A 27,416-nucleotide genomic window follows, 5' to 3' on the forward strand; every position below is an offset into this window, starting at 1 on the left:
CAGACCTTGAGAGTGAGAAGTTGATGAAATATCTGGGAGCGGACAATGATCAGGAAATCTTATTTCCTCCTGTCACTTCTCCAAGGTAATATCATCGTCAGCTCGGACATATTTGTGTTTAATAGTCTTTGCGAAAGATCATTCTTATTGAGCGATAATTGGGGGCCAAATTCAGCAGTGACCCAGTGTCCTAACTCGCACCAAGTCTCGTTCACAGATCAACCCTGCACTCGCTGATCTACATTGGCTCCCGGTCCGGCAACACCCCAAATTTAAAATCCTCATCCTCCTCTTCAAATCACTCCACGGGCTCACCCCCTGCCTCCCTATCTCTGTAACCTCCTCCAGCCCCCTACACCACTCCCTATCTCTGTAACCTCCTCCAGCCCCTACAACCCTCCCTATCTCTGTAACCTCCTCCAGCTCCTACAACCCTCCCTATCTCTGTAACCTCCTCCACCCCCTACAACCCTCCCTATATCTGTAACCTCCTCCAGCCCCTACAACCCTCCCTATCTCTGTAACCTCCTCCAGCCCCTACAACCCTCCCTATCTCTGTAACCTCCTCCAGCTCCCTACAACCCTCCCTATCTCTCTAACCTTCTCCAGCCCCTACAACCCTCCCTATCTCTGTAACCTCCTCCAGCCCCATAGCCCTCCCTATCTCTGTAACCACCTCCAGCCCCTACAACCCTCACTATCTCTGTAACCTCCTCCAGCCCCCTACAACCCTCCCTATCTCTGTAACCTCCTCCAGCCCCTACAACCCTCCCTATCTCTGTAACCTCCTCCAGCCCCTACAACCCTCCCTATCTCTGTAACCTCCTCCAGCCCCTACAACCCTCCCTATCTCTGTAACCTCCTCCAGCCCCCTACAACCCTCCATATCTCTGTAACCTCCTCCAGCCCCATAGCCCTCCCTATCTCTGTAATCACCTCCAGCCCCTACAACCCTCCCTATCTCTGTAACCTCCTCAAGCCCCTACAACCCTCCCTATCTCTGTAACCTCCTCCAGCCCCTACAACACTCCCTATCTCTGTAACCTCCTCCAGCCCCAGAAGCCTCCGAGATCTCTGCGTTCCACCCATTCTGGCCTCTTGTGCCTCCCCGATTTCCATCGCTCCACCAATGGCGGCCGTGCCTTCAGCCGTCCAGTCCCTTAGCTCAGGAATTCCATCCCTAAAACTCAGGGATGAACAAGAGGCCAGAATTGGAGGAATGCAGAGATCCAAATTTTAGTGACAAGTCGCCATGATGACAACACAGCAGCACTTAGAATAGACAGGCAGTTCAGTCCTCACACTTACTGTCCATTCTCAGAATGATAGCAACCATGGTAAGGGTGTGAGATATGGTAAAGGTAACAAGCAAACAAGAAAGGAAGTGTATAAAGGTGTCATATATACAGTTTCACTGTTTGCCTCTGATCTGCTGGGCAGTTACATTTCATAGCATCATAGAATGATGCAGCACAGAAGGAGGCCATTCTGCCCATCGTGCCTGTGCCGGCTCTTTGTTGGAGCTATCCAATTAATCCCACCCCCCGACTCTTTCCCCACAGCCCTGCTGAAACCATGAATATTTCAGATGGACACGGAACAAGAGGTGTTTGCCACCAATGTTTAGTGTGAGGCCCAGTTTAGTTTTAACAAACACGCAGCAAGACTGCGCGTAAAAGTCATGAACCCAATGCCCTGCACCTCCGACACATTCAGAGCTCAGGCGAGAGGTGATTCGCTCCTATGCTTCAAAGAGTCTGCTGGAATAGGGCCAATGCTGAGCTTGGGGACAAGTCAGTCTACAATGGTGTATCGGAATCACCCTACAGCAATATTGCTGGACCTAAAATAATCCCTTAGACAATGAGGATCCAGAGATTCCTTAGACAATGAGGATCCAAAGAGATTCCTTAGACAATGAGAATCCAAAGAGATTCCTTAGACAATGAGAATCTAAAGTGTTTCCTTAGACAATGAGGATCCAAAGAGATCCCATAGACAATGAGAATCTAAAGAGATTACTTAGACAATGAGGATCCAAAGAGATTCCTTAGACAATGAGAATCCAAAGAGATTCCTTAGACAATGAAGATCCAAAATTCCCCAAGTAGACTGAATCAGCTTAGCCAATCAGAAGGGCTGTAGAGCAAACAAGAAGATTCGGCTTGCTAAGGGAATTGTGGGAGGACATAGCGGAAGGGCTTGCCATAATTTTCCAATCTTCCCTAAATGCGGGGGAGGTGCCTGAGGATTGGAAATTGGCAAATGTGATACCATTGTTCAAGAAAGGGTGTAAGGACAATCCTAGTAACTACAGGCCGGTCAGTTTAACATCGGTGGTTGGCAAAGTTTTAGAAACAATAATCAAGGAAAAAATTATCGGACACTTGGAGAGGTTTAAGGTAATTAAAGAGATCCAACATGGGTTTGTAAAAGGCAGATCGTGTTTGACTAATCTAATTGAATTTTTTGATGAAGTAAAAGGGAGGATTGATCAAGGGAATGCAATGGACGTTGTCCACATGGACTTTAGGAAGGCGTTTGACAAAGTACCACATAGAAGGCTGGTTAACAAAATTGAGGCTCATGGAATAGGTGGGTCAGTGGCAGCTTAGATAAGGAATTGGCTTAAGGACAGAAAACAGCGAGTTGTGGTAAATGGCTGCTTTTCAGACTGGAGGATGGTAGACAGTGGTGTTCCCCAAGGGTCAGTGCTGGGGCCACTGCTTTTTTTGATATACATAAATGACCTGGATATTGGAATACAGAGTAGAATTTCTAAATTTGCTGATGACACCAAAGTTGGGGGTGTGGCAAACAGTGAGGATGATACCAATCGACTGCAACAGGACATAGAAAGGCTAGCAGAATGGGCAGACAAGTGGCAGATGGAATTTAATACACAGAAGTGTGAGGTGATGTACTTTGGCAGAAGGAACAGGGAGAGGCAATATACACTTAATGGGACAGTTTTAAAGAGTGTGCAGGGACAGAGGGACCTGGGAGTTAATGTGTATAGGTCCCTGAAGGTGGCAGGACATATTGAGAGAGTGGTTAACAAAACATATAGAAACATAGAAACATAGAAGATAGGAGCAGGAGTAGGCCATTCGGCCCCTCGATCATGGCTGATCATCCAAATTCAGTCCCCTGTCCCTGCTTTCTCTCCATATCCCTTGATCCCTTTAGCCTTAAGAAATATATCCAACTCCTTCTTGAATATATTTAATGAATTGTCCTCAACTGCCTTCTGTGGTAGAGAATTCCACAGATTCACCACTCTCTGGGTGAAGAAATTCCTCCTCATCTCTGTCCTAAATGGCTTACCCCTTATGCTTAGACTGTGACCCCTGGTTCTGGACTCCCCCGCCATCAGGAACATCCTTCCTGCTTCTAGTCTGTCTAGTCCTGTTAGAATTTTATAAGTTTCAATGAGATCCCCTCTCATTCTTCTAAACTCCAGCGAGTACAAGCCAAATCGACCCAATCTCTCCTCATACGTCATTCCTGCCATCCCAGGTATCAGCCTGTTGAATCTTCGCTGCACTCCTTCCATGGCAAGAACATCCTTCCTCAGATAAGGCGACCAAAACTGCACACAATACTCAAGGTGTGGTCTCACCAAGGTCCTGCCAACTGCAGCAAGACATCTTTGTTCCTGTACTCAAACCCTCTCGCTACGAAGGCCAACATACCATTTGCCTTCTTAACCGCCTGCTGCACCTGCATACTTACCTTCAGCGACTGGTGCACAAGGACACCCAGGTCTCGTTGCACTTCCCCTTCTCCAATCTATTGCCATTCAGATAATAATCTGCCTTCTTGTTTTTGACTCCAAAATGGATAACCTCACATTTATCCACATTATATTGCATCTGCCATGCTTCTGCCCAATCACCCAACCTGTCTAAATTATACTGTAGTTTTTCGGCATCCTCCTCACTGCACACACGCCCACCCAGCTTTGTGTCATCTGCAAACTTGGAGATATTACATCTAGTTCCCTCATCCAGATCATTAATATATATTGTGAATAGCTGGGGTCCAAGGACCAATCCCTGCGGTACCCCACTAGTCACTGCCTGCCTCTCGGAAAAAGAGCCGTTTATTCCAACTCTTTGCTTTCTGTCTGCCAACCAGTTCTCTATCCAAGTCAATACCTTGCCCCCAATCCCATGTGCCTTAACTTTACACGCTAATCTCTTATGCGGGACCTTATCAAAAGCCTTTTGAAAGTCCAAATACTCCACATCCACTGGTTCTCCCTTATCTATTTTACCAGTTACATCCTCAAAAAATTCCAGTAGATTAGTCAAGCACGATTTACCTTTTGTAAATCCATGTTGACTTTGTGCGATCCGGTCACTGTTTTCCAAGTGCTCTGCCATTACATCTTTTATAATGGACTCTAGCATTTTCCCCACTACCGATGTCAGGCTTACCGGTCTGTAATTCCCCGTTTTTTCTCTGCCACCTTTTTTGAATAGTGGGGTAACATTAGCTACCCGCCAATCCATAGGTACTGTTCCAGAGTCTATCGAATTTTGGAAGATGACCAGCAATGCATCCACTATTTCTAGGGCCACTTCCTTAAGTACCCTAGGATGTAGATTATCCGGCCCTGGGGATTTATTGGCCTTCAATCCCGTCAATTTCTCTAACAGCATTTCCCTACAAATACTGATTTCTATCAGTTCCTCCCTTTCATTCGACCTTATGTTCCCCAACATCTCTGGGAGATTATTTGTGTCCTCCTTTGTGAAGACAGAACCAAAGTATGTATTTAATTGGTCTGCCATTTCTTTGTTCCCCATTATAAATTCCCCTGATTCTGACTGCAAGGGACCGACACTTGACTTCACCTATCTTTTTCTCTTCACATATCTATAAAAGCTTTTACAGTCAGTTTTTATGTTCCCTGAACACTTACTCTCATAATCTATTTCCCCCTTCTTAATTAATCCCTTTGTCCTCCTTTGTTGAATCCTAAACTGCTCCCAATCCTCAGGTTTACTGCTTTTTCTGGCCAATTTATATGTCCTCTCCTTGGATCTTATGCTATCTCTAATTTCCCTTGTTAGCCATGGTTGAGTCACCTTTTTGTTTTAATTTTATGTGAAACTGGGAAGAACAAATTCTGTAGTTCATCCATGCGATCTTTGAATGTTTGCCATTACCTATTCACCGTCAACCCTTTGAGCGACATTCCCCAATCAATTCTACCCAACTCGCTCCTCAGACCATCGTAGTTTCCTTTATTTAAATTCAGGACCCTAGTCTCTGAGTCAACTACATCACTCTCCATCTTAATGAAGAATTCTGTCATATTAAGATCACTCCGACCCAAGGGGCCTCGCACATCAAGATTGCTAATTAATGCTTTCTCATTACATAATACCCAGTCTAAGATGGCCTGATCTCGAGTTGGTTCCTCGACATATTGGTCCAGGAAACCATCCCGTATACACTGCAGGAATTCCTCCTCCACAGTATTGTTACTAATTTGATTAGCCCAATCTATATGTAGAGTAAAGTCACCCATGATAACTGCTGTGCCCTTATTGCACGCTTCTCTAATTTCCCGTTTAATGCCATCCCCGACCTCCGCATTACTGTTTGGAGGTCTGTATACCACTCCCACTAACGTTTTCTGCCCTTGGTATTTCTCAGTTCTACCCATACAGATTCCACATCATCAGAGCTAATATCCTTCCTTACAATTGTGTTAATCCCCTCTTTAACCAGCAATGCTACCCCACCTCCCTTTCCTTTTTGCCTATCTTTCCTGAATATTGAATACCCCTGGATGTTGAGTTCCCAGCCTTGGCCACCCTGGAGCCATGTTTCTGTAATCCCAATCATATCATATTCATTTACCTCTATTTGCGCAGCTAATTCATCCACTTTATTCCGAATGCTCTTCGCATTAAGACACAAAACCTTCAGGCTTGTCTTTTTAATGCTCTTAGATCTTTTAGAATTATTATTTGCTGTGGCCATGTTTGATTTAAACCCTTGCTTTCTCTGTCTGCCACTTTTGTTTTTCTCCTTCCTGTCTTTTGCTTTTATCCTTGTTTCCCTTTCCTCTGTCTCCCCGCTCGGCTTCCCAACCCCCTGCCATTTTAGTTTAAACCCTCCCCCAGAGCACTAGCAAACACTCCCCCCAGGGCATCGGTCCCGGTCCTGCCCAGGTGCAAACCGTCTGTTTTGTACTGGTCCCACCTCCCCCAGAACCAGTTCCAATGTCCCAGGAATTTGAATCCCTCCCCCTGGCACCATTCCTCTAGCCATGTATTCATCTGAAATATCCTTCTATTTCTACTCTGACGAGCACGTGGCACTGGTAGCAATCCTGAGATTGCTACCTTTGAGGTCATATTTTTTAATTTACCTCCTAACTCCCTATATTCTGCTTTTAGGACCTCATCCCGCTTTTTACCTATATCGTTGGTACCTATATGCACCATGACAACTGGCTGTTCACCCTTCCGTTCCAAAATGTTCTGCAGCCGCTCTCAGACATCCTTGACCCTTGCACCAGGGAGGCAACACACCATCCTGGAGTCTCGTTTGCGGCCGCAGAAACGCCTATCTATTCCCCTTGCAATGGAATCCCCTATCACTATAGCTGTCAGGGTTGCTGTCACGGGGCCGTGTAGATACAGGGCCGTGCTGTCTGGGCAAGGCTGGTTCTGGACCCAAGTGCAGACAGAAGAGGCGAGAAGCAGATATGCAGTCTTAAATAACAGTACTTGACTAGAATCACACAGGTAAACAGTTACAAAACATAGGAGCGCTAGACAAGCAACCACTAAGGCAACCGGCTTGTCAAGGCAAGCTACCACATAGGCAAATGGCTTGTCAAGACCGAGCACCTTGTCAAGACTAATTCCCTTGTCAGGACTGAGCCCAGAGGGAAGAAACCACAGAACTTAAATACAAGCAAAAACAGGTGAAACCAATAAACCAGATGAAAGGCAGTTAAGTAATAAACAGGAGAAACAAGTAACAATGAACAAAGGGAAACAAACAAGTGAAGGTGCCATCTAGAGGTTACTGAAGGAACTGACCGGCACCCTCACAATAGCTCTACCCCTCTTTTTCCTCCCGTCCTGTGCAGCAGAACCACTCCTGGAGCCAGGAAGTTGGCTGCTGCTGCCTTCCCCTGGTAAGCCATCCCCCCCAACAGTACTCAAAGTGGTCTATCTGTTTGAGCGGGGATCTTGGGCTTCATAAATAGAGGTATTGAGTACAAAAGTAGAGAAGTTAGGCTGAACCTTTATAAAGCGCTGGTTGGGCCACAACTGGAGTATTATGTCCAGTTCTGGTCACCAATATAGAATGAACTTGTCCACTCCCGTGCCGAGGATTCCCTTCCATCCGTTGGGTTGATGGAGCCATCTGTTGAGTCAAGAATTGTCTTCACATACAGAAACATTGTGTGCTGAGGAAAAGGCACGAGGACAGGCGGGTGCGATGTCCATGGGCAAGGTGACTATGAGTCTGTCCGACATGTGGGTTCACTATAATGCTCCCCAGTCACAGAACACGGTGTGCAGTGTTTGATATTCATTCTTGGATTGTGTTGCCCAGTCGCTCTTGTCCTTCTGGGTGGTAGAGGTCACAGGGGAGGGCGATGCGGTCAACATAACCTTGGTGAGTTCCTTGTGTGACCTGTAGATGGTCCACACTGCAGACACTGAGCGCCAGTGACAGAGGGGGTGGATATCGAGTCCAGTGGAGCGACAAGCCATCCAGTGCTAAATATTGATATATCTCTCCCCAGCTGTATTGTCAGAGGAGTGGAAAGTCGAGACTCCACGAGAGGTGACAGCACAGGAAGGTTTGTGCGCACAGATTCCATGTCATTACACTTATCCATCGCGTCTGGCAAACCAACCGCGAGGTGGAGTCTGGTTTAATAATGAGGAAGGGAGATCATCGACTATAGCCTTTCACTCCAAGGATCACAATCATGAGTCAACACAGTTTCGCCTTCGGACCCGGCTGTCTGGAGACCTGAGAGATGGAGGCTGTTCCCTGATTATAAACAACATCACACAGCGAGACGCAGGATCTTATTATTTCAGAATAGAATTTCTCAACAGTGATCAGTGGAGTTACTACCCTGTAACACGGCTTCATGTTTCTGGTAAGTGCTGGGTTATAATTACTCAACAATTCACGTTCAACAGTCAATGGGAAATAACTTAACCTGTGGCGGTTACATATTAACACAAAACACAGCTTATTATAACACAGCGTCTGATTATCAATAACCTGGTGATACCGTCCAGTTCAGTCCTAAAGCAACCTCGAATACTCACTTTATTATCAATGATTGAATGTCTTGACTGTGTCCATCATTGTTATCAGGTTATCGACTCCCACCTATCTCTCTAATCGTGTTTAAAAGTCTTACATACAGACAAAAGACAGACTCCCATTTCTCCAGCCCCTTTCACCACCTCAGGACGTCCCAAAGCGCTTCACAGCCAATGAAGGACCTTTTTTGCAGTGTGGTCACTGTTGTAATGTAGGAAAAGCGGCAGCCAATTTGTGCACAGCAAGCTCCCACAAACAGCACTGGGATAATGACCAGATCATCTGGTTTAACACTTCAAAAGTACTTCATTGGCTGTGAAGCACTTCGGGTCGTCCTGAGATCATGAAATGCGCTGTAGGAATGCCAGTCTTTATTTTAAGTGTAGGTTGAGTGATAATTACAAATTGTTTCTGTCCTGCCGTGGAGAGGATTAAATTTAACGTTGGCAGAGATCTCTGAGCGACTGGCGAGCCAGTGTTCCTGGGGCTGTGACCAGGTCCTCCACCCCCAACAAGTATTGTCAATTCATGGGTCTCGCAGAGAAAGTGCATTAAGCTCAGTGACAGACACTCCGCCAACACTGGAAATAGGAAAAAATTTCTTCTTACAGATTCACACAGAGTTACATCGAGTCTACCGCACAGAAAGAGGTCATTCAGCACAACTGGTCCATCCCGGTGTTTATGCCCCACACTAGCCTCCTCCCACCACTCTTCATCTCACCCCATCCACACCAGCCTCCTCCCACCCCTCTTCATCTCACCCCATCCACACCAGCCTCCTCCCACCCCTCTTCATCTCACCCCATCAACACCAGCCTCCTCCCACCCCTCTTCCTCTCACCCCATCAACACCAGCCTCCTCCCACCCCTCTTCATCTCACCCCATCAACACCAGCCTCCTCCCACCCCTCTTCATCTCACCCCATCAACACCAGCCTCCTCCCACCCCTCTTCATCTCACCCCATCCACACCAGCCTCCTCCCACCCCTCTTCATCTCACCCCATCAACACCAGCCTCCTCCCACCCCTCTTCATCTCACCCCATCCACACCAGCCTCCTCCCACCCCTCTTCATCTCACCCCATCAACACCAGCCTCCTCCCACCCCTCCTCATCTCACCCCATCCACACCAGCCTCCTCCCACCCCTCTTCATCTCACCCCATCCACACCAGCCTCCTCCCACCCCTCTTCATCTCACCCCATCAACACCAGCCTCCTCCCACCCCTCTTCATCTCACCCCATCAACACCAGCCTCCTCCCACCCCTCTTCATCTCACCCCATCAACACCAGCCCCCTCCCACCCTTCTTCATCTCACCCCATCAACACCAGCCTCCTCCCACCCCTCTTCATCTCACCCCATCAACACCAGCCCCCTCCCACCACTCTTCATCTCACCCCATCAACACCAGCCTCCTCCCACCCCTCTTCATCTCACCCCATCAACACCAGCCTCCTCCCACCCCTCTTCATCTCACCCCATCAACACCAGTCCCCTCCCACCCTTCTTCATCTCACCCCATCAACACCAGCCTCCTCCCACCCCTCCTCATCTCACCCCATCAACACCAGCCTCCTCCCACCCCTCTTCATCTCACCCCATCAACACCAGCCTCCTCCCACCCCTCTTCATCTCACCTTATCAACACCAGCCTCCTCCCACCCCTCTTCATCGCACCCCATCAACACCAGTCCCCTCCCACCCTTCTTCATCTCACCCCATCAACACCAGCCTCCTCCCACCCCTCTTCATCTCACCCCATCAACACCAGCCTCCTCCCACCCCTCTTCATCTCACCCCATCAACACCAGCCTCCTCCCACCCCTCCTCATCTCACCCCATCAACACCAGCCTCCTCCCACCCCTCTTCATCTCACCCCATCAACAGCAGCCTCCTCCCACCGCTCTGCATCTCACCCCATCAACACCAGCCTCCTCCCACCCATCTTCATCTCACCCCATCAACACCAGCCTCCTCCCACCCCTCTTCATCTCACCCCATCCACACCAGCCTCCTCCCACCCCTCTTCATCTCACCCCATCACCATATCCTTCTATTCCTTTCTCCCTCGTGTGTTTATCCAGCTTCCCCTTAAATGTATCTCTGCTCTTCGCCTCGACCACTCCCTGTGGTAGCGAGTTCCCCATTCTCACCACTCTCTGGGGAAAGAAGTTTCTCCAGAATTCCCTATTGGATTTATCAGTGACTCTCTTATATTGATGGCCCCTAGTTCTGGTCTCCCCCACAAGTGGAAACATCTTCTCTACGTCTACCCTATCGAACCCCTTCATAATCTTAAAGACCTCTATCAGGTCACCCCTCCGCCTTCTGTTTTCTAGAGAAAAGAGCCCCCGCCTGTTCAGTCTTTCCTGATCGTTGTAACCTCTCAGTTCTGGTATTATCCGTGTAAAAGTACTTGTGATGAAATATTCCATTCATCACTGCCTGTGACTGTGGTCGGTTTCAGTTTCATTTCCCTTCCCCCAGTTCCGTTTCCTCACCATTGTATTGTATATTGGAATGTGTTGTGTGTAGGGCTCCGCCCATACCTGGCCCCTATGTAAGCAAGCTCAGTCTGGCCTCATATCCAGTACTGCAGCCCTCCGGATGGAAGATACCTCTCTCCACTACGTGTTACCTTCTAAGTTAATAAAAGCCTTGTTTTGTTTCGCTAACATCGAGTCTCGGAATTATTGAGGCACATCAATTTTATTAACTTATTTTTCAACACAATGGATCAACTCCTGAAACCCGAACGTTTGGATTTGGATCAGCATGCTCCAGACGCATCAGCACGCTTCGGACACTGGTTTATGTGTATGGAATTCTTCCTGGACAATTCCGCAGCCGTCAAAGACGCTACGGACGCTGCGAGTATGAAACTCGGAATTCTGCGGAATTGGGTAAGCCACCGGGTTTACCCCCTCATCCAAGACGCCGACACGTACCTGGCCGCCTGCGACATCTTAAAGGCGCATTACCAGCAGCCTACGAATGAGGTGTATGCTAGGCATCTGCTCGCTACTCGCGCACAGCGACCTGGGGAATCGGTGGAGGAGTTCCTAGGCACCCTGAAAATGCTTGGCAAAGACTGCAAGTGCCGAGATGTAAAAGCCACAGTGTACACTGACGAGCTTGTTCGCGATGCCTTTATCACAGGCCTCAGCTCCACTTACATCCGGCAAAGACTGCTGGAAAAAACGGGATTGGACCTGAAACAGGCTGCGGACACCGCGCGATCCCTGGATGTGGCCCAGAGAAACTCGGACGCCTACTCTACAGCCCGCGCCGTCCACGCCGCCACGTGTGCACCAAGGGCGCCGCCATCTTGGAAGGCATCTTCCCTGCCCGGCAGCCCGACACCGTCGGGGCCCCGCTCTCCCCCCAGAAGCCCTACGACAGCCGCGACGCGTCGGGGACCCAACTGCTACTTCTGCGGGCAGCCAAAGCACACCAGAAACCTGTGCCCGGTGAAAGGCACCACCTGCTTTAAGTGCGGTAAGAAGGGGCACTTCAGGAAGGTGTGCAGAGGGAACCCCGCCGGAAAGCCAACCGCCGGAAAACCCGCCACCGCCGCGTGCGCGCCGTGGGAGCAGCCATCTTGGACGCCATCTTGCCCGACCTCGTGGGGTCCGCCATCTTATGAGCAGACAGCGTGGACGCCATCTTGTCTCGATCAGGGCCCTACAGTGGCATCGGTCACAGTGGACCAGACCAGGCCGCACCCGCTATCCAAATCAATGGTGGACATCGAGGTAAACGGGTGCAGGGTTAAATGTTTAATTGACAGTGGAAGCACGGAGAGTTTTATCCACCCTGAACTGGCACAACAACTCTCCCTAAAGGTGGTCCCTACTCAGGGTACCATCTCTATGGCTGATAAAACCCAGACATCGACCATTCTCGGTTACTGCACGGTACAATTGTCCGTTAACGGAACTGTATATGATAATTTTAAAGTGTTAATCATGAAGAATCTATGTGCGAGCGTGATCTTGGGCCTGGATTTCCAGTGCAACCACCAAAGCATCACGCTCAAGTACGGTGGGTCCCAACCGCCCCTCACAGTGTGCGGTCTGGCTACCCTGAAGGTAAAGCCGCCTTCGCTATTCGCGAACCTTACCCCTAACTGCCGGCCAATAGCGACCAAAAGCAGGAGGTACAGCTGGGAGGACAGGCGGTTTATCGCGACCGAGGTAGACAGGCTCCTGAAAGAGCGCATTATTGAACGCAGCAACAGCCCGTGGCGCGCCCAAGTGGTAGTGGTAAGGGGTAGCGAGAGGAAACGGATGGTGATCGACTATAGCCAAACGATCAACAGGTACACCCAACTAGACGCCTACCCGCTACCCCGCATATCAGAAATGGTGAACCAAATCGCCCAATACCGGGTGTTCTCCACCATCGACCTCAAGTCAGCGTACCACCAGCTCCCTATCAGACCAGAGGACCGCCCGTACACCGCCTTCGAGGCGAACGGACGCCTCTACCAATTCCTCAGAGTTCCCTTTGGGGTGACGAATGGGGTCTCGGTCTTCCAGAGGGAGATGGTCCGCATGGTCGATGACCACCACTTGCAGGCAACCTTCCCCTACCTCGACAACGTCACCATCTGCGGTCACAACCAGCAGGATCACGACTCGAACCTCGAGAGGATCCTGGAAACCGCACAAAAACTCAACCTCACCTACAACGAGGACAAGTGTGTTTTCAACACCATGCGCCTCTGCATACTAGGCAGCGTGGTGGAGAATGGGGAAATCGGACCAGACCCCGACCGATTACGCCCCCTACGGGAGCTGCCCCTGCCCAACACTCCCAAAGCCCTGAAAAGGTGCCTGGGGTTATTTTCTTATTATTCCCAATGGGCCCCCAACTACTCCGACAAAGCCCGCCCCCTCTTGAAAGCATCCTCTTTTCCGCTCTCTGCTGAGGCCCACGCCGCCTTCAAAAGCATTAAGCAGGATATTGAGCGGGCCACGCTACAGGCAGTGGACGAGAACACTCCATTTCAAGTGGAAAGTGATGCGTCTGACTTCGCCTTGGCGGCCACCCTCAACCAGGCGGGGCGGCCCGTAGCTTTCTTCTCGAGGACCCTCCAAGGGCCCGAGATCAGACACTCCTCCGTGGAAAAGGAGGCCCAAGCCAACGTGGAGGCAGTGCGCCACTGGCGCCACTACCTAGCCGGCAAACGCTTCACCCTACTTACCGACCAGCGGTCGGTAGCGTTTATGTTCAATAATAAACAGAGGGGGAAGATTAAAAATGATAAGATTCTTAGGTGGCGGATCGAGCTCTCCACCTTCGAGTATGACATCATTTACCGGCCAGGGGCCCTTAACGAATCCCCTGACGCCCTCTCACGAGGGATGTGTGCCAGCGCCACCGGGGATCGGCTACAGACCCTCCACAACGACGACCTCTGCCACCCAGGGGTCACGCGGCTGTTCCACTTCATAAGGTCCCGTAACTTACCCTACTCGATTGAGGAAGTTCGGTCTCTGACCAGGAACTGCCGCACTTGCGCTGAGTGCAAGCCTCGGTTCTACCGCCCAGATAGAGCCCACTTAATCAAAGCTACACGGCCCTTTGAGCGGCTCAGCTTAGATTTCAAGGGCCCCCTCCTGTCCGTCGACCGCAATGTTTACTTCCTGAACATTGTGGACGAATACTCCCGGTTCCCATTCGCCTTCCCCTGCCCAGACATGACCAGCGCCACGGTCATTAAATGCCTCAACAGCCTGTTCTGCCTGTTCGGTATGCCGAGCTACATCCATACGGATAGGGGGGCGTCCTTCATGAGTGAAGAGCTACGCCAGTACATGCTGTCCAAGGGGATCGCCACGAGCCGTACCACCAGCTACAACCCCCGGGGTAACGGCCAAGTGGAGCGAGAGAACGGGACAGTATGGAAAGCAGTCACTCTAGCTCTAAGGACCAAGGGCCTCCCTATCTCCCGCTGGCAGGAAGTCCTCTCGGATGTGCTCCATTCGATACGGTCGCTATTGTGTACTGCCACTAATGCCACGCCTCATGAACGAATGTTTGTCTTTCCCCGGAAATCCACCTCAGGCGTATCCATGCCGTCATGGCTCTCCACCCCAGGTCCGGTATTCGTGCGAAGGCATGTGAGGGGCCACAAGACGGACCCTCTCGTGGAGCCAGTGTACCTACTCCACGCCAACCCCCAATATGCATAGGTCCGGCACGCCGACGGAAGGGAGGGCACCGTGTCCATAAAAGACGTTGCCCCAGCCGGTAACGACAACAACCACGGCGATAGCAGCGACAACGATCGCAGCAACTCTTACCCACCCACTACTCTTTCATCACCCCCGGAAGAACATCGACCAACGGCACCCCCACCAACTACCCCATCAACAACCCTGGCGGCACCCCCGGCAGAGACCCAGGAGGCTACCGGGGACACCCAGCCGACACCCGCGGCACCGCAACAGCCACGTCGGTCGCAGAGGACTATCAAAACCCCGAACAGACTAAATCTATAGAAGGGGTGAATGTGATGAAATATTCCATTCATCACTGCCTGTGACTGTGGTCGGTTTCAGTTTCATTTCCCTTCCCCCAGTTCCGTTTCCTCACCATTGTATTGTATATTGGAATGTGTTGTGTGTAGGGCTCCGCCCATACCTGGCCCCTATGTAAGCAAGCTCAGTCTGGCCTCATATCCAGTACTGCAGCCCTCCGGATGGAAGATACCTCTCTCCACTACGTGTTACCTTCTAAGTTAATAAAAGCCTTGTTTTGTTTCGCTAACATCGAGTCTCGGAATTATTGAGGCACATCAGTACTTTCTCCTGCGGGACTGTGATTTCTATTTGAACTGATGCCTCACGTTATATTTATCTAAAAGGATCCATTCTCTGTGTGTTAGATTTCACAGATAAACCCAGGATATTCCCTGCTGAAATGATTGCAGGAAAGCATGTGAACGTAAGCTGCACCTTCAACACCACGTGCACTGGAACAGCACCTGTCTTAACCTGGGTCCATCACACTGACGTACCCGGGTCAGTCTCAAACAGTGTACCTCAGCATGGCGTCACTCTGACATATACTTCAGTTCTGTCCCTGATCCCATCACACAAACACCACGGACAAACTCTCACCTGCAGAGTCAGATATCCATCTGTTTCATTGGCGCAGACCCTCGCACTCACTGTGCAATGTAAGTACAGACATCCTTAATTCTACATTACCCGAAAGTGCGGTGCTCCCTCGGTACTGCCCCTCCGACAATGCGGCGCTCCGCCAGTACTGACCCTCCGACAGTGCGGTGCTCCCTCAGTGCCGCCCCTCCGACAGTGCGGCGCTCCCTCTGCACTGCCGCTCCGACAGTGCGGCGCTCCACCAGTACTGACCCTCCGACAGTGCAGCGCTCCCTCAGTACTGAGCCTCCGAAAGTGCGGCGCTCCCTCAGTACTGCCCCTCCGACAGTGCGGCGCTCCCTCAGTACAGACCCTCCGACAGTGCAGCGCTCCCTCAGTACTGCCCCTCCGACAATGCGGCGCTCCGCCAGTACTGACCATCCGACAGTGTGGTGCTCCCTCAGTACTGAGCCTCCGAAAGTGCGGCGCTCCCTCAGTACTGCCCCTCCGAAAGTGCGGCACTCCCTCAGTACTGTTCCTCTGACAGTGCGGCGCTCCCTCAGTACTGACCCTCCGACAGTGCGGCGCTCCCTCTGCACAGCTCCACCGACAGTGCGGCGCTCCCTCAGTATTGCCCCTCCAACAGTGCAGCACTCCCTCAGTACTGTCCCTGCGACAGAGCGGCGCTGCCTCATTACTACAATTCCGACAATGCGGGACTCCCTCAGGACTGCCCCTCCGACAGTGCGGCGCTCCCATTGCACTGCCCCTCCGACAGTGCGGCGCTCCCTCAGTATTGCCCCTCCGACAGTGCGGCACTCCCTTAGTACTGCCCCTCCGAAAGTTCGGCGCTCCCTCAGTACTGACCCTCCGACAGTGCAGCGCTCCCTCATTACCGCCCCTCCGACAGTGCAGCGCTCCCTCAGTACTGCACCTCCGACAATGCAGCGCTCCCTCAGTACAGCCCCTCCGACAGTGCGGCGATCCCTCAGTACTGACCGTCTGACAGTGTGGCGCTCCCTCAGTACTGACCTGCCGACAGTGCGGTGCTCCCTCAGTGCTGCCCCTCTGACAGTGTGGCTCTCCCTCATTTCTGACCATCTGACAGAGCGGCGGCCAATCAGTACTGCCCCTCCGACTGTGCGGCGCTCCCTCAGTACTGCCCCTCCGACAGTTCGGCTCACCCTCTGTACTGCCCCTCCGACAGTGCATTGCTCCCTCAGTACTGCCCCTCCGACAGTGCGGCGCTCCCTCAGTACTGCCCCTCCGACAGTGCAGCGTTCCCTCAGTACTGCCCCTCCCGCAATCCAACAATCCCTCAGCACTGCCCCTCCGACAGTGCAGCGCTCCCTCAGTACTGACCCTCCGACAGTGCGGCACTCCCTCTGTACTGCCCCTCCCACAGTGCGGCACTCCCTCAGTACTGCCCTTCCGACAGTGTGGCGCTCCCTCAGTACTGCCCCTCCGACAGTGCGGCACTCCCTCAGTACTGCCCCTCCGACAGTGCGGCGCTCCCTCAGTTCCGACCCTCCAACATGGCGGCACACACTTAGTACTGCCCCTCCGACAGTGAGGCACTCCCTCAGTACTGCCCCTCCGACAGTGCGGCGCTCCCTCAATACTGCCCCTCGGACAGTGCAGCGCTCCCTCATTACCACCCCTCCGACAGTGCGGCGCTCCTTCAGTACTGCCCCTCCGACAATGCATCGCTCCCTCAGCACTGCCCCTCCAAAAGTGCGGTGCTCCCTCAGTACTGACCGTCTGACAGTATGGTGCTCCCTCAGTACTGCCCGTCCGACAGTGCGGCGCTCCCTCAGTGCTGCCCTTCTAACAGTGTGGCACTCCCTCATTACTGACCATCTGACAGAGCGGCGGCCCATCAGTTCTGCCCCTCCGACTGTGCAGCGCTCCCTCAGTGCTGCCCCTCCAACAGTGCGGCACTCCCTCAGTACTGCCCCTCCGACGGTATGGCATTCCCTCAGTACTGCCCCTCCGACAGTGCGGCACTCCCTCAGTACTGCCCCTCCCACCGTGCGGCACTCCCTCAGTACTGGACCTCCGACAGTGCGACGCTCCCTTAGTACTGCCCCTCCGACAGTGCGGCGCTCCCTCAGTACTGCCCCTCTGACAATGCGGCACTCCCTCAGTACTGACCCTCCCACAATGCGACGCTCCCTCAGTATGTCCCTCCAACAGTGCGGCGCTCCCTCAGTACTGCCCCGCCGACAATGCGACGCTCCTTCAGTATGTCCCTCTGACAGTGCGGCACTCCCTCAGTACTGCTCCTCCGAAAGTGCAGCGCTCCCTCAGTACTGCCCCTCCGACAGTGCGGCGCTCCCTCAGTACAGCCCCTCTGACAGTGCGGCGCTCTCTCAGTACTGTCCCTCCGACAGTGCGGCGCTCCCTCAGTACAGCCCCTCCGACAGTGCGGCGCTCCCTCAGTACAGCCCCTCCGACAGTGTAGCACTCCCTCAGTACTGCCCCTCCGACAGTGCGGCACTCCCTCAGTACTGCACTAAAGTGTCTGCTTGGATTACATGCTTTGTGATGAAGGAACTTGCTTTGAAATCACACCTTTGACATTCTCAGGGTCTCTCAAAGTGCTTCACAGCCAATGTACGTTAACTGATCTTAATTTGTCTTTAGACGCCCCGCGGAATCTCTCCATTACTTCTCGTGATACAATTAAAAATTCATCGATCAATATAAAAGAAGGGAGCTCTACAGCGATACTCTGCTCTGTCGCGAGCTTCCCGGCTTCTAACCTGACCTGGCGACATCATGGTGTCACAATGAACAGAACAAGTTCCAACAACGAGCTGGGGTTGGAGATTCCTCACGGTACACCCAGGGTCGCTGGAGACTATCAGTGTGTGGCAGAGAATGGACAAGGAGCAGTGGAGAGGACCATAACCATCACTGTGGAACGTGAGTCTACAGATACTTCCACACCTCTCTAAATACAAACTGGATGTTGTTTTCTGATACAAGACAGCTGTTTGTTGCATCAGGCAGAACGTCACAAACATTGTAGAATGGTCCCAGGGATGAGGGAATTCAGTGATGTGGAGAGACTGGAGAAGCTGGGATTGTTCTCCGTAGAGCAGAGAAGGTTAAGGTGGAGATTGACCAGAATGGTCCCAGGGATGAGGGAATTCAGTGATGCGGAGAGACTGGAGAAGCTGGGGTTGTTCTCCTTAGAGCAGAGAAGGTTAAGGTGGAGATTGACCAGAATGGTTCCAGGGATGAGGGAATTCAGTGATGTGGAGAGACTGGAGAAGCTGGGATTGTTCTCCTAAGAGCAGAGAAGGTTAAGGTGGAGATTGAGCTGAATGGTTCCAGGGATGAAGGACTTCAGTGATGTGGAGAGACTGGAGAAGCTGGGATTGTTATCCTTAGAGCAGAGAAGGTTAAAGGGAGATTGACCAGAATGGTCCCAGGGATGAGGGACTTCAGTGATGTGGAGAGACTGGAGAAGCTGGGGTTGTTATCTTTAGAGCAGAGAAGGTTAAAGGGAGATTGACCAGAATGGTCCCAGGGATGAGGGACTTCAGTGATGTGGAGAGACTGGAGAAGCTGCGGTTGTTATCCTTAGAGCAGAGAAGGTTAAGGGGAGATTGAGCTGAATGGTCCCATGGATGAGGGACTTCAGTGACGTGGAGAGACTGGAGAAGCTGGAGTTCTCCTTAGAGCAGAGAAGGTTAAGGGGAGATTGACCAGAATGGTCCCAGGGATGAGGGACTTCAGTGATGTGGCAAGACTGGAGAAGCTGGGGTTGTTCTCCTTAGAGCAGAGAAGGTTAAAGGGAGATTGACCAGAATGGTCCCAGGGATGAGGGACTTCAGTGATGTGGCGAGACTGGAGAAGCTGGGGTTGTTCTCCTTAGAGCAGAGAAGGTTAAGAGGAGTTTTACCAGAATGGTCCCAGGGATGAGGGACTTCAGTGATGTGGATAGACTGGAGAAGCTGGGGTTGTTCTCCTTAGAGCAGAGAACGTCAAGAGGAGATTGACCAGAATTGTCCCAGGGATGAGGGACATCAGTGATGTGGCGAGACTGGAGAAGCTGGGGTTGTTCTCCTTAGAGTAGAGAAGGTTAAGAAGAGTTTTACCAGAATGTTCCCAGGGATGAGGGACTTCAGTGATGTGGAGAGACTGGAGAAGCTGGGGTTGTTCTACTTAGAGCAGAGAAGGTTAAGAGGAGATTGACCAGAATGGTTCCAGGGATGAGGGACTTCAGTGATGTGGAGAGACTGGAGAAGCTGGGGTTGTTCTCCTTAGAGCAGAGAAGGTTCAGCGGAGATTGACCAGAATGGACCCAGGGATGAGGGACTTCAGTGATGTGGAGAGAGTGGAGAAGCTGGGGTTGTTCTCCTTAGAGCAGAGAAGATTCAGGGGAGATTGACCAGCATAGTTCCAGTGATGAGGGACTTTAGTGATGCGGATAGACTGGAGAAGCTGGGGTTGTTCTCCTTAGAGCAGAGAAGGTTAAGGGGAGATTGACCAGAATGGTCCCAGGGATGAGGGACTTCAGTGATGTGGAGAGACTGGAGGAGCTGGGGTTGTTCTCCTTAGAGCAGAGAAGGTTAAGGGGAGATTGACCAGAATGGTCCCAGGGATGAGGGACTACAGTGATGTGGAGAGACTGGAGAAGCTGGAGTTGTTCTCCTTAGAGCAGAAAAGGTTAAGGGGAGATTGACCAGAATGGTCCCAGGGATGAGGGACTTCAGTGATGTGGAGAGACTGGAGAAGCTGGGGTTGTTCTCCTTAAAGCAGAGAAGGTTAAGGGGAGATTAAGCAGAATGGTCCCAGGGATGAGGGACTACAGTGATGTGGAGAGACTGGAGAAGCTGGTGTTGTTCTCCTTAGAGCAGAGAAGGTTAAGGGGAGATTGACCAGCATAGTTCCAGGGATGAGGGACTTTAGTGATGTGGATAGACTGGAGAAGTTGGGGTTGTCCTCCTTAGAGCAGAGAAGATTACGGGGAGATTGACAGGAATGGTTCCAGGGATGACGGACTTCAGTGATGTGGAGAGACTGGAGAAGCTGGGGTTGTTCTCCTTAGAGCAGAGAAGGTTAAGTGGAGATTGACCAGAATGGTCCCAGGGATGAGGGACTTCAGTGATGTGGAGAGACTGGATAAGCTGGGGTTATTCTCACTGTCTGCCATCCCAAGATAGTTCAGTTTCACTCCAAACCTTCACTGATTGGCGTTCCTTCAGCATGACACGTTGATGTTCCTGTGAGGTGTGTGGGGGCGGGTAGGGGGCCGGACTTCCTCTTCACCCGGTGTTTCTCCTTCCTGTCCATGTGACCTTACAAACAAAGCACCATACTGACCACCAGACAAAGGAGTCCCTGCTGACCTCCGCCATTCTGCGTCTTCACAAGCACAGAACACATGCTGACCTCCTACTCTTTGAATCCGTCTGTAACCAATTCACGATTCATTCTGAACTCCGATCTCCACACGATAGCAATGGTTTCAGAATCTTACACCACCCACCACCACCTTCTCAAAGGGACAACTAGGCATGGCCTCGCCAGCGACGCTCGCATCCTGATAATGAATGGCCAACAACTAATTAATTCATGGCCGTTTATACAGGTGGCGACTGTAATGAATGGAGAGTAGGATTGCTCGCTGCTGGGATCACACTGAGCATCGCACTGGCTGGATTCGTGATCTTTGTGCGCGTGCGAACGTAAGTGCGAAAGTTTAATTTTATTTTTTATCAAAATCTTTAATCCAATCACCTCTCCTCGAGTCCGCGACTGTTTCCCATCGGGTTCGGCAGCAGACGTCGCTCCCCGTGAGCGATCCCTGCGTCCGCTATGTTCTGGAGTGCGCCTTTCACTGCCCAGTGTCCAGTTGTTGGGATCAGGAACGCGCTGCCTGAAAAGGTGATGGAAGCAGATTCAACAGCCACTTTCAAAAGGGGGGAATTGGATAAATACTTGAAGGGGTAAAATTCACAGGGCTGTGGGGGAAAGAGCGAGGGGGGGAGTGGGGCTAATTGGAGAGCTCGTTCAAAGAGCCAGCACAGGCACGATGGGCCGAATGGACTCCATCTGTGCTGCGTGATTCTATGTATGGGGACAGAAGCGATTTAAAGAGACAGCCCGAATTTGCGGTAACGTTACACGCTGAGATATTATAACCGCAGTGCGATATTCTGCTATTTCAGGAGAAAGGCAGCGACTGAGGGGAGAGTTTCAGAGCCCAGTGACATTGCAATGACCTCCAGTCCACTCTCCACCAAGCACCAGGTACAGGAGCTGTTTGCACTTAGTCTCAAGCCTCAATCACAGCGTGTAGACCACACGTGTTGGAGATTCCCAGTTGGATTGCCCACGAATTTCTGCCTGTGATGTCAGTCATGGCTCAGTGGGTTTACAAATCTCCCTCTCGACTCTGAGTCAGAAGGTCGTGGGTTCCAGTCCCCACTCCAGAGACTTGAGCCCATAATCCAGGCCGACACACCCCAGTATCAGTACTGAGGGAGCGCCGCACTGTCGGAGGGGCAGTACTGAGGGAGCGCCGCACTGTGGGAGGGGCAGTACTGAGGGAGCGCCGCACTGTGGGAGGGGCAGTACTGAGGGAGCGCCGCACTGTCGGAGGGGCAGTACTGAGGGAGCGCCGCACTGTCGGAGGGGCAGTACTGAGGGAGCGCCGCACTGTGGGAGGGGCAGTACTGAGGGAGCGCCGCACTGTGGGAGGGGCAGTACTGAGGGAGCGCCGCACTGTCGGAGGGGCAGTACTGAGGGAGCGCCGCACTGTGGGAGGGGCAGTACTGAGGGAGCGCCGCACTGTCGGAGGGGCAGTACTGAGGGAGCGCCGCACTGTCGGAGGGGCAGTACTGTGGGAGCGCCGCACTGTCGGATGGGCAGTACTGAGGGAGCGGTGCACTGTTGGAGGGGCAGTACTGAGGGAGCGCCGCACTGTCGGAGGGGCAGTGCTGAGGGAGCGCCGCACTGTCGGAGGGGCAGTACTGAGGGAGCGCCGCACTGTCGGAGGGGCAGTAATGAGGGAGCGCCGCACTGTCGGAGGGGCAGTAATGAGGGAGCGCCGTACTGTCAGAGGGGCAGTACTGAGGGAGCGCCGCACTGTCGGAGGGGCAGTACTGAGGGAGCACCGCACTGTGGGAGGGTCAGTACTGAGGGAGCACCGCACTGTCAGAGGGGCAGTACTGAGGGAGCGCCGCACTGTGGGAGGGTCAGTACTGAGGGAGCGCTGCACTGTCAGAGGGGCAGTACTGAGGGAGCGCCGTACTGTCAGAGGGGCAGTACTGAGGGAGCGCCGCACTGTGGGAGGGGCAGTACTGAGGGAGCACTGCACTGTCGGAGAGGCAGTACTGAGGGAGCACTGAACTGTCGGAGGGGCGGTACTGAGGGAGCGCTGCACTGTCGGAGGGGCGGTACTGAGGGAGCGCCACACTGTCGGAGAGGCAGTACTGAGGGAGCGCCGCACTGTCAGAGCGGCAGTTCTGAGGGAGGGCCGCACTGTCAGAGCGGCAGTTCTGAGGGAGCGCCGCACTGTTTGAGGGGCAGTACTGAGGGAGCGCCGCACTGTTGGAGGGGCAGTTCTGAGGAAAGGCTGCACTGTCGGAGGGGCTGTACTGAGGGAGCGCCACACTGTTGGAGGGGCAGTACTGAATGAGTGCTGCACTGTCGGAGGCTCATTACTGATGGAGCACCGCAATGTAGGAGGGTCACTACTGAGGGAGCGCCGCACTGTCGGAGGGTCAGTACTGAGGGAGCGTCGCACTGTCGGAGGGGTACTACTGCGAGAGCGCCGCACTGTCGGAGGGGCAGTTCTGAGGAAGGGCCGCACTGTTGGAGGGGCAGTACTGAGGGAGCGCCGCACTGTCAGAGGGGCAGTACTGAGTGCTGCACTGTCGGAGGGTCAGTACTGAGGGAGCGCCGCACTTAGGGAGGGGCAGTACTGAGGGAGAGCCACACTGTTGGAGGGGCAGTACTGAGGGAGCGCCGCACTGTTTGAGGGGCAGTACTGAGGGAGCACCGCACTGTTGGAGGGGCAGTTCTGAGGAAAGGCTGCACTGTCGGAGGGGCTGTACTGAGGGAGCGCCACACTGTCAGAGGGGCAGTACTGAGAAAGCGCCGCACTGTCGGAGGGGCAGTAATGAGTGCTGCGCTGTCGGAGGGGCAGTACTGAAGGAGTGCTGCACTGTCGGAGGCTCATTACTGATGGAGCACCGCAATGTAGGAGGGTCACTACTGAGGGAGCGCCGCAATGTCGGAGGGTCAGTACCGAGGGAGCGTCGCACTGTCGGAGGGGTACTACTGCGAGAGCGCCGCACTGTCGGAGGGGCAGTTCTGAGGAAGGGCCGCACTGTCGGAGGGGCAGTACTGAGGGAGCGCCGCACTGTCAGAGGGGCAGTACTGAGTGCTGCACTGTCGGAGGGTCAGTACTGAGGGAGCGCCGCACTTTCGGAGCTGCAGTGCTGAGGGAGAGCCACACTGTTGGAGGGGCAGTACTGAGGGAGCGCCGCACTGTCGGATGGGCATTTCTGAGGAAGAGCCGCACTGTTGGAGGGGAAGCACTGAGGGAGCGCCGCATTGTCAGAAGGGCAGTACTGAGGGAGCGCCGCACTGTCGGAGGGGCAGTACTGAGTGCTGCACTGTCGGAGGGGCAGTGCTGAGGGAGCGCAGCACTGTCAGAGGGGCAGTACTGAGGGAGTGCCGCACTGTTGGAGGGACAGTACTGAGGGAGTGCCACACTGTCGGAGGGGCAGTACTGAGGGAGCGCCGCACTTTTGGAGGGACAGTACTGAGCGAACGCCGCACTTTCGGAGGGGCAGTTCTGAGGGAGGGCCGCACTGTCGGAGGGGCAGTACTGAGAGTGCGCCGCACTGTCAGAGGGGCAGTACTGAGGGAGCGCTGCATTCTCGGATGGTCATTAATGAGGGAGCGTCGCACTGTCGGAGGTTCAGTTCTGAGGGATTGCCGTAATGTCGGAGGGTAGGTACTGAGGGAAAGCCACACTGTCGGAGGGGCAGTACTGAGGGAGCGCTGCACTGTCGGAGGGGCAGTACTGAGGGAGCGCCGCACTGTCGGATAGGCAGTACTGAGGGAGCGCCGCACTGTCGGAGGGGCAGTACTGAGGGAGCGCCGCACTGTTTGAGGGGCAGTACTGAGGGAGCACCGCACTGTTGGAGGGGCAGTTCTGAGGAAAGGCTGCACTGTCGGAGGGGCTGTACTGAGGGAGCGCCACACTGTCAGAGGGGCAGTACTGAGAAAGCGCCGCACTGTCGGAGGGGCAGTAATGAGTGCTGCGCTGTCGGAGGGGCAGTACTGAAGGAGTGCTGCACTGTCGGAGGCTCATTACTGATGGAGCACCGCAATGTAGGAGGGTCACTACTGAGGGAGCGCCGCACTGTCGGAGGGTCAGTACCGAGGGAGCGTCGCACTGTCGGAGGGGTACTACTGCGAGAGCGCCGCACTGTCGGAGGGGCAGTTCTGAGGAAGGGCCGCACTGTCGGAGGGGCAGTACTGAGGGAGCGCCGCACTGTCAGAGGGGCAGTACTGAGTGCTGCACTGTCGGAGGGTCAGTACTGAGGGAGCGCCGCACTTTCGGAGCTGCAGTGCTGAGGGAGAGCCACACTGTTGGAGGGGCAGTACTGAGGGAGCACCGCACTGTCGGATGGGCATTTCTGAGGAGGAGCCGCACTGTTGGAGGGGAAGCACTGAGGGAGCGCCGCATTGTCAGAAGGGCAGTACTGAGGGAGCGCCGCACTGTCGGAGGGGCAGTACTGAGTGCTGCACTGTCGGAGGGGCAGTGCTGAGGGAGCGCAGCACTGTCAGAGGGGCAGTACTGAGGGAGTGCCGCACTGTTGGAGGGACAGTACTGAGGGAGTGCCACACTGTCGGAGGGGCAGTACTGAGGGAGCGCCGCACTTTTGGAGGGACAGTACTGAGCGAACGCCGCACTTTCGGAGGGGCAGTACTGAGAGTGCGCCGCACTGTCAGAGGGGCAGTACTGAGGGAGCGCTGCATTCTCGGATGGTCATTAATGAGGGAGCGTCGCACTGTCGGAGGTTCAGTTCTGAGGGATTGCCGTAATGTCGGAGGGTAGGTACTGAGGGAAAGCCACACTGTCGGAGGGGCAGTACTGAGGGAGCGCCGCACTGTCGGAGGGGCAGTACTGAGGGAGCGCCGCACTGTCGGATAGGCAGTACTGAGGGAGCGCCGCACTGTCGGAGGGGCAGTACTGAGGGAGCGCCGCACTGTCGGAGGGGCAGTACTGCACTGTCGGAGGGGCGGTACTGAGTGAGCGCTGCACTGTCGGAGGGGCAGTATTGAGGGAGGGCCGCACTTTTGGAGGGGCAGCACTGAGTGAGTGCCGCACTGTCGGAGGGGCAGTACTGAGGGAGCGCCGCACTGTCGGAGGGGCAGTACTGAGGGAGCGCTGCACTGTCGTAGGGGCAGTACTGAGGGAGCGCCGCACTGTCGGAGGGGCAGTACTGAGGGAGCGCTGCACTTTCGAAGGGGCAGGTCTGAGGGAGCGCCGCACTTTCGGAGGGGCAGGACTGAGGGAGCGCCGCACTGTAGGTTGGGCAGTACTGAGGGAGCGCCGCACTGTCGGAGGGGCAGTACTGAGGGAGCACCACACTGTCGGAGGGACAGCACTGAGGGAGCGTCGCACTGTCGGAGGGGCAGTACTGAGGGAGCACCACACTGTCGGAGGAGCATTACTGAGGGAGCACCGCACTGTCGGAGGGGCAGTATTTCAGATGAGACGTTAAACCTGTAAGGTTGACATAGAAGATCCCATGGCTAATATTGCGAGGAGCAGGGGAAGTTCTCCCCGGAGTCAAGGTCCAATTTTTTTCCCTCAACCAACATCACGAAATATTTCATTGGCTATAAAGCATTTTGGGATGTCCTGAGCTTGTGAATTATGGGACTCAAGTCTCTGGAGCATGGAATCGAACTAACGGCCTTCTGACTCAGAGACGAGCGAGCGAGTGTGAAACCCCCTGAGCCACCACTTACACTGTTGAGTCTGTGCAATCTTTTCACCCTATCAGCCCCGGGAAATGACCTGAGAATGTCTTGTGCCTCCATTTGCTTTGTAGGGTTCGCAGTGCGGGACAGTTGCTGATGCCTGGAATGCAACCAGTGACGCAGCGAGCGAGGCGGAGACACCAGCTCCCCGGGGTCTCTCTGAAGGTCGGGCGGGAGGAGATGCTGGACATGGACAACCCGCCAAGAGCGAGGACCTTCTGTACGCCAGCATCAACTTCTTAAAGCTGCCCAACGGCGACGGGACTGGCGACAAGGACGAGGACACGGAATACGCAGCGATCAGGTTTCAGGCAAACTGAGCCTGAAACGGGGTGAGGGGTGAGTGGTGAGGAGGAGAGGGGTTAGGGGTGAGGGTGTGAGGGGTGAAGAAGTGAGGAGGTGAGGGGTGAGTAGGTGAGGAGTGAGGGGTGATGGGTGAGGAGGGCAGGAGGTGAGGGGTGAGGAGGTAAAGGGTGAGGGGTGAGGAGTTGAAGAGTGAGGGGTGAGGGGTGATGTGGTGAGGGGTGAGGAGGGGAGGCGTGAGGAGGTGAGGGGTGAGGAGTTGAGGAGGGAAGGAGTGAGGAGGTGAGTTTTGAGTTGAGGAGGGGAGGAGTGAGGAGTTGAGGGTTGAAGAATTGAGGGGTGAGGAGGTGATGGGTGAGGGGTGAGGAGTTGAGTGGTGAGGGATGAGGAGATGAGGGTGAGGAGGTGAGGGGTGAGGGATGATGAGGTGAGGAGTGAGGAGGTGAGGAGCGGCAGAGTGAGGAGGTGAGGGGAGAGGAGGTGAGGAGGGGAGGAGTGAGGAGGTGAGGGGGGAGGGTTGAGGTGTGAGGAGTGAGGAGGGGAGGAGTGAGGAGGTGAGGGGTGAGGAGGTGAGGAGGTGAGGGGTTGAGGAGGTGAGGAGGGGCGGAGTGAGTGATGAGGTGAGGAATGAGGAGGGGAGGATGTG

At 53.7% G+C, this 27,416-nt stretch overlaps 2 protein-coding genes across 2 annotated transcripts; one reads left to right on the forward strand and one right to left on the reverse strand.

The window, feature by feature from the left end:
- Window positions 1-3: 3 nt before the first annotated feature.
- Window positions 4-26,804, forward strand: LOC147110143 (sialic acid-binding Ig-like lectin 13). Its single transcript, XM_086004068.1, has 7 exons — window positions 4-85; window positions 7,787-8,152; window positions 15,229-15,522; window positions 18,089-18,370; window positions 21,048-21,144; window positions 21,628-21,709; window positions 26,539-26,804. Exons 1-7 carry the CDS (start codon window positions 46-48, stop codon window positions 26,785-26,787), a joined length of 1,410 nt encoding a protein of 469 aa, XP_085860194.1. The 5' UTR covers window positions 4-45; the 3' UTR covers window positions 26,788-26,804.
- LOC147110144 (uncharacterized) lies at window positions 21,860-26,527 on the reverse strand. The gene is made up of 8 exons (XM_086004152.1): window positions 26,456-26,527; window positions 25,309-25,708; window positions 24,806-24,968; window positions 24,414-24,578; window positions 23,663-23,827; window positions 23,143-23,307; window positions 22,053-22,911; window positions 21,860-22,018 (listed from the first exon to the last, which is right to left on the reverse strand). The coding sequence occupies exons 1-8, from the start codon at window positions 26,525-26,527 to the stop codon at window positions 21,860-21,862; spliced, it is 2,148 nt and encodes a 715-aa protein (XP_085860278.1).
- Window positions 26,805-27,416: the final 612 nt, after the last annotated feature.

The sequence above is a fragment of the Somniosus microcephalus genome, chromosome 12 (genome assembly GCF_052327205.1).
Source record: "Somniosus microcephalus isolate GS21.2 chromosome 12, FLI_Smic_1.0, whole genome shotgun sequence".
In the NCBI taxonomy this organism is placed as follows: domain Eukaryota; kingdom Metazoa; phylum Chordata; class Chondrichthyes; order Squaliformes; family Somniosidae; genus Somniosus; species Somniosus microcephalus.

Coding starts and splice junctions, on each gene's coding strand:
- LOC147110144 (XM_086004152.1), bottom strand. CDS start 26,527: ATGGAGGCACAAGACATTCTCAGGTCATTTCCCGGGGCTGATAGGGTG. Junction 24,579..24,805: donor CTCAGTAGTGACCCTCCTAC/ATTGCGGTGCTC, acceptor TGCCCCTCAAAC/AGTGCGGCGCTCCCTCAGTA. Junction 22,912..23,142: donor CTCAGTAGTGACCCTCCTAC/ATTGCGGTGCTC, acceptor TGCCGCTCTGAC/AGTGCGGCGCTCCCTCAGTA.
- LOC147110143 (XM_086004068.1), top strand. CDS start 46: ATGATCAGGAAATCTTATTTCCTCCTGTCACTTCTCCAAG. Junction 86..7,786: donor CCTCCTGTCACTTCTCCAAG/GTAATATCATCG, acceptor ATCTCTCCCCAG/CTGTATTGTCAGAGGAGTGG. Junction 15,523..18,088: donor CCTCGCACTCACTGTGCAAT/GTAAGTACAGAC, acceptor ATTTGTCTTTAG/ACGCCCCGCGGAATCTCTCC.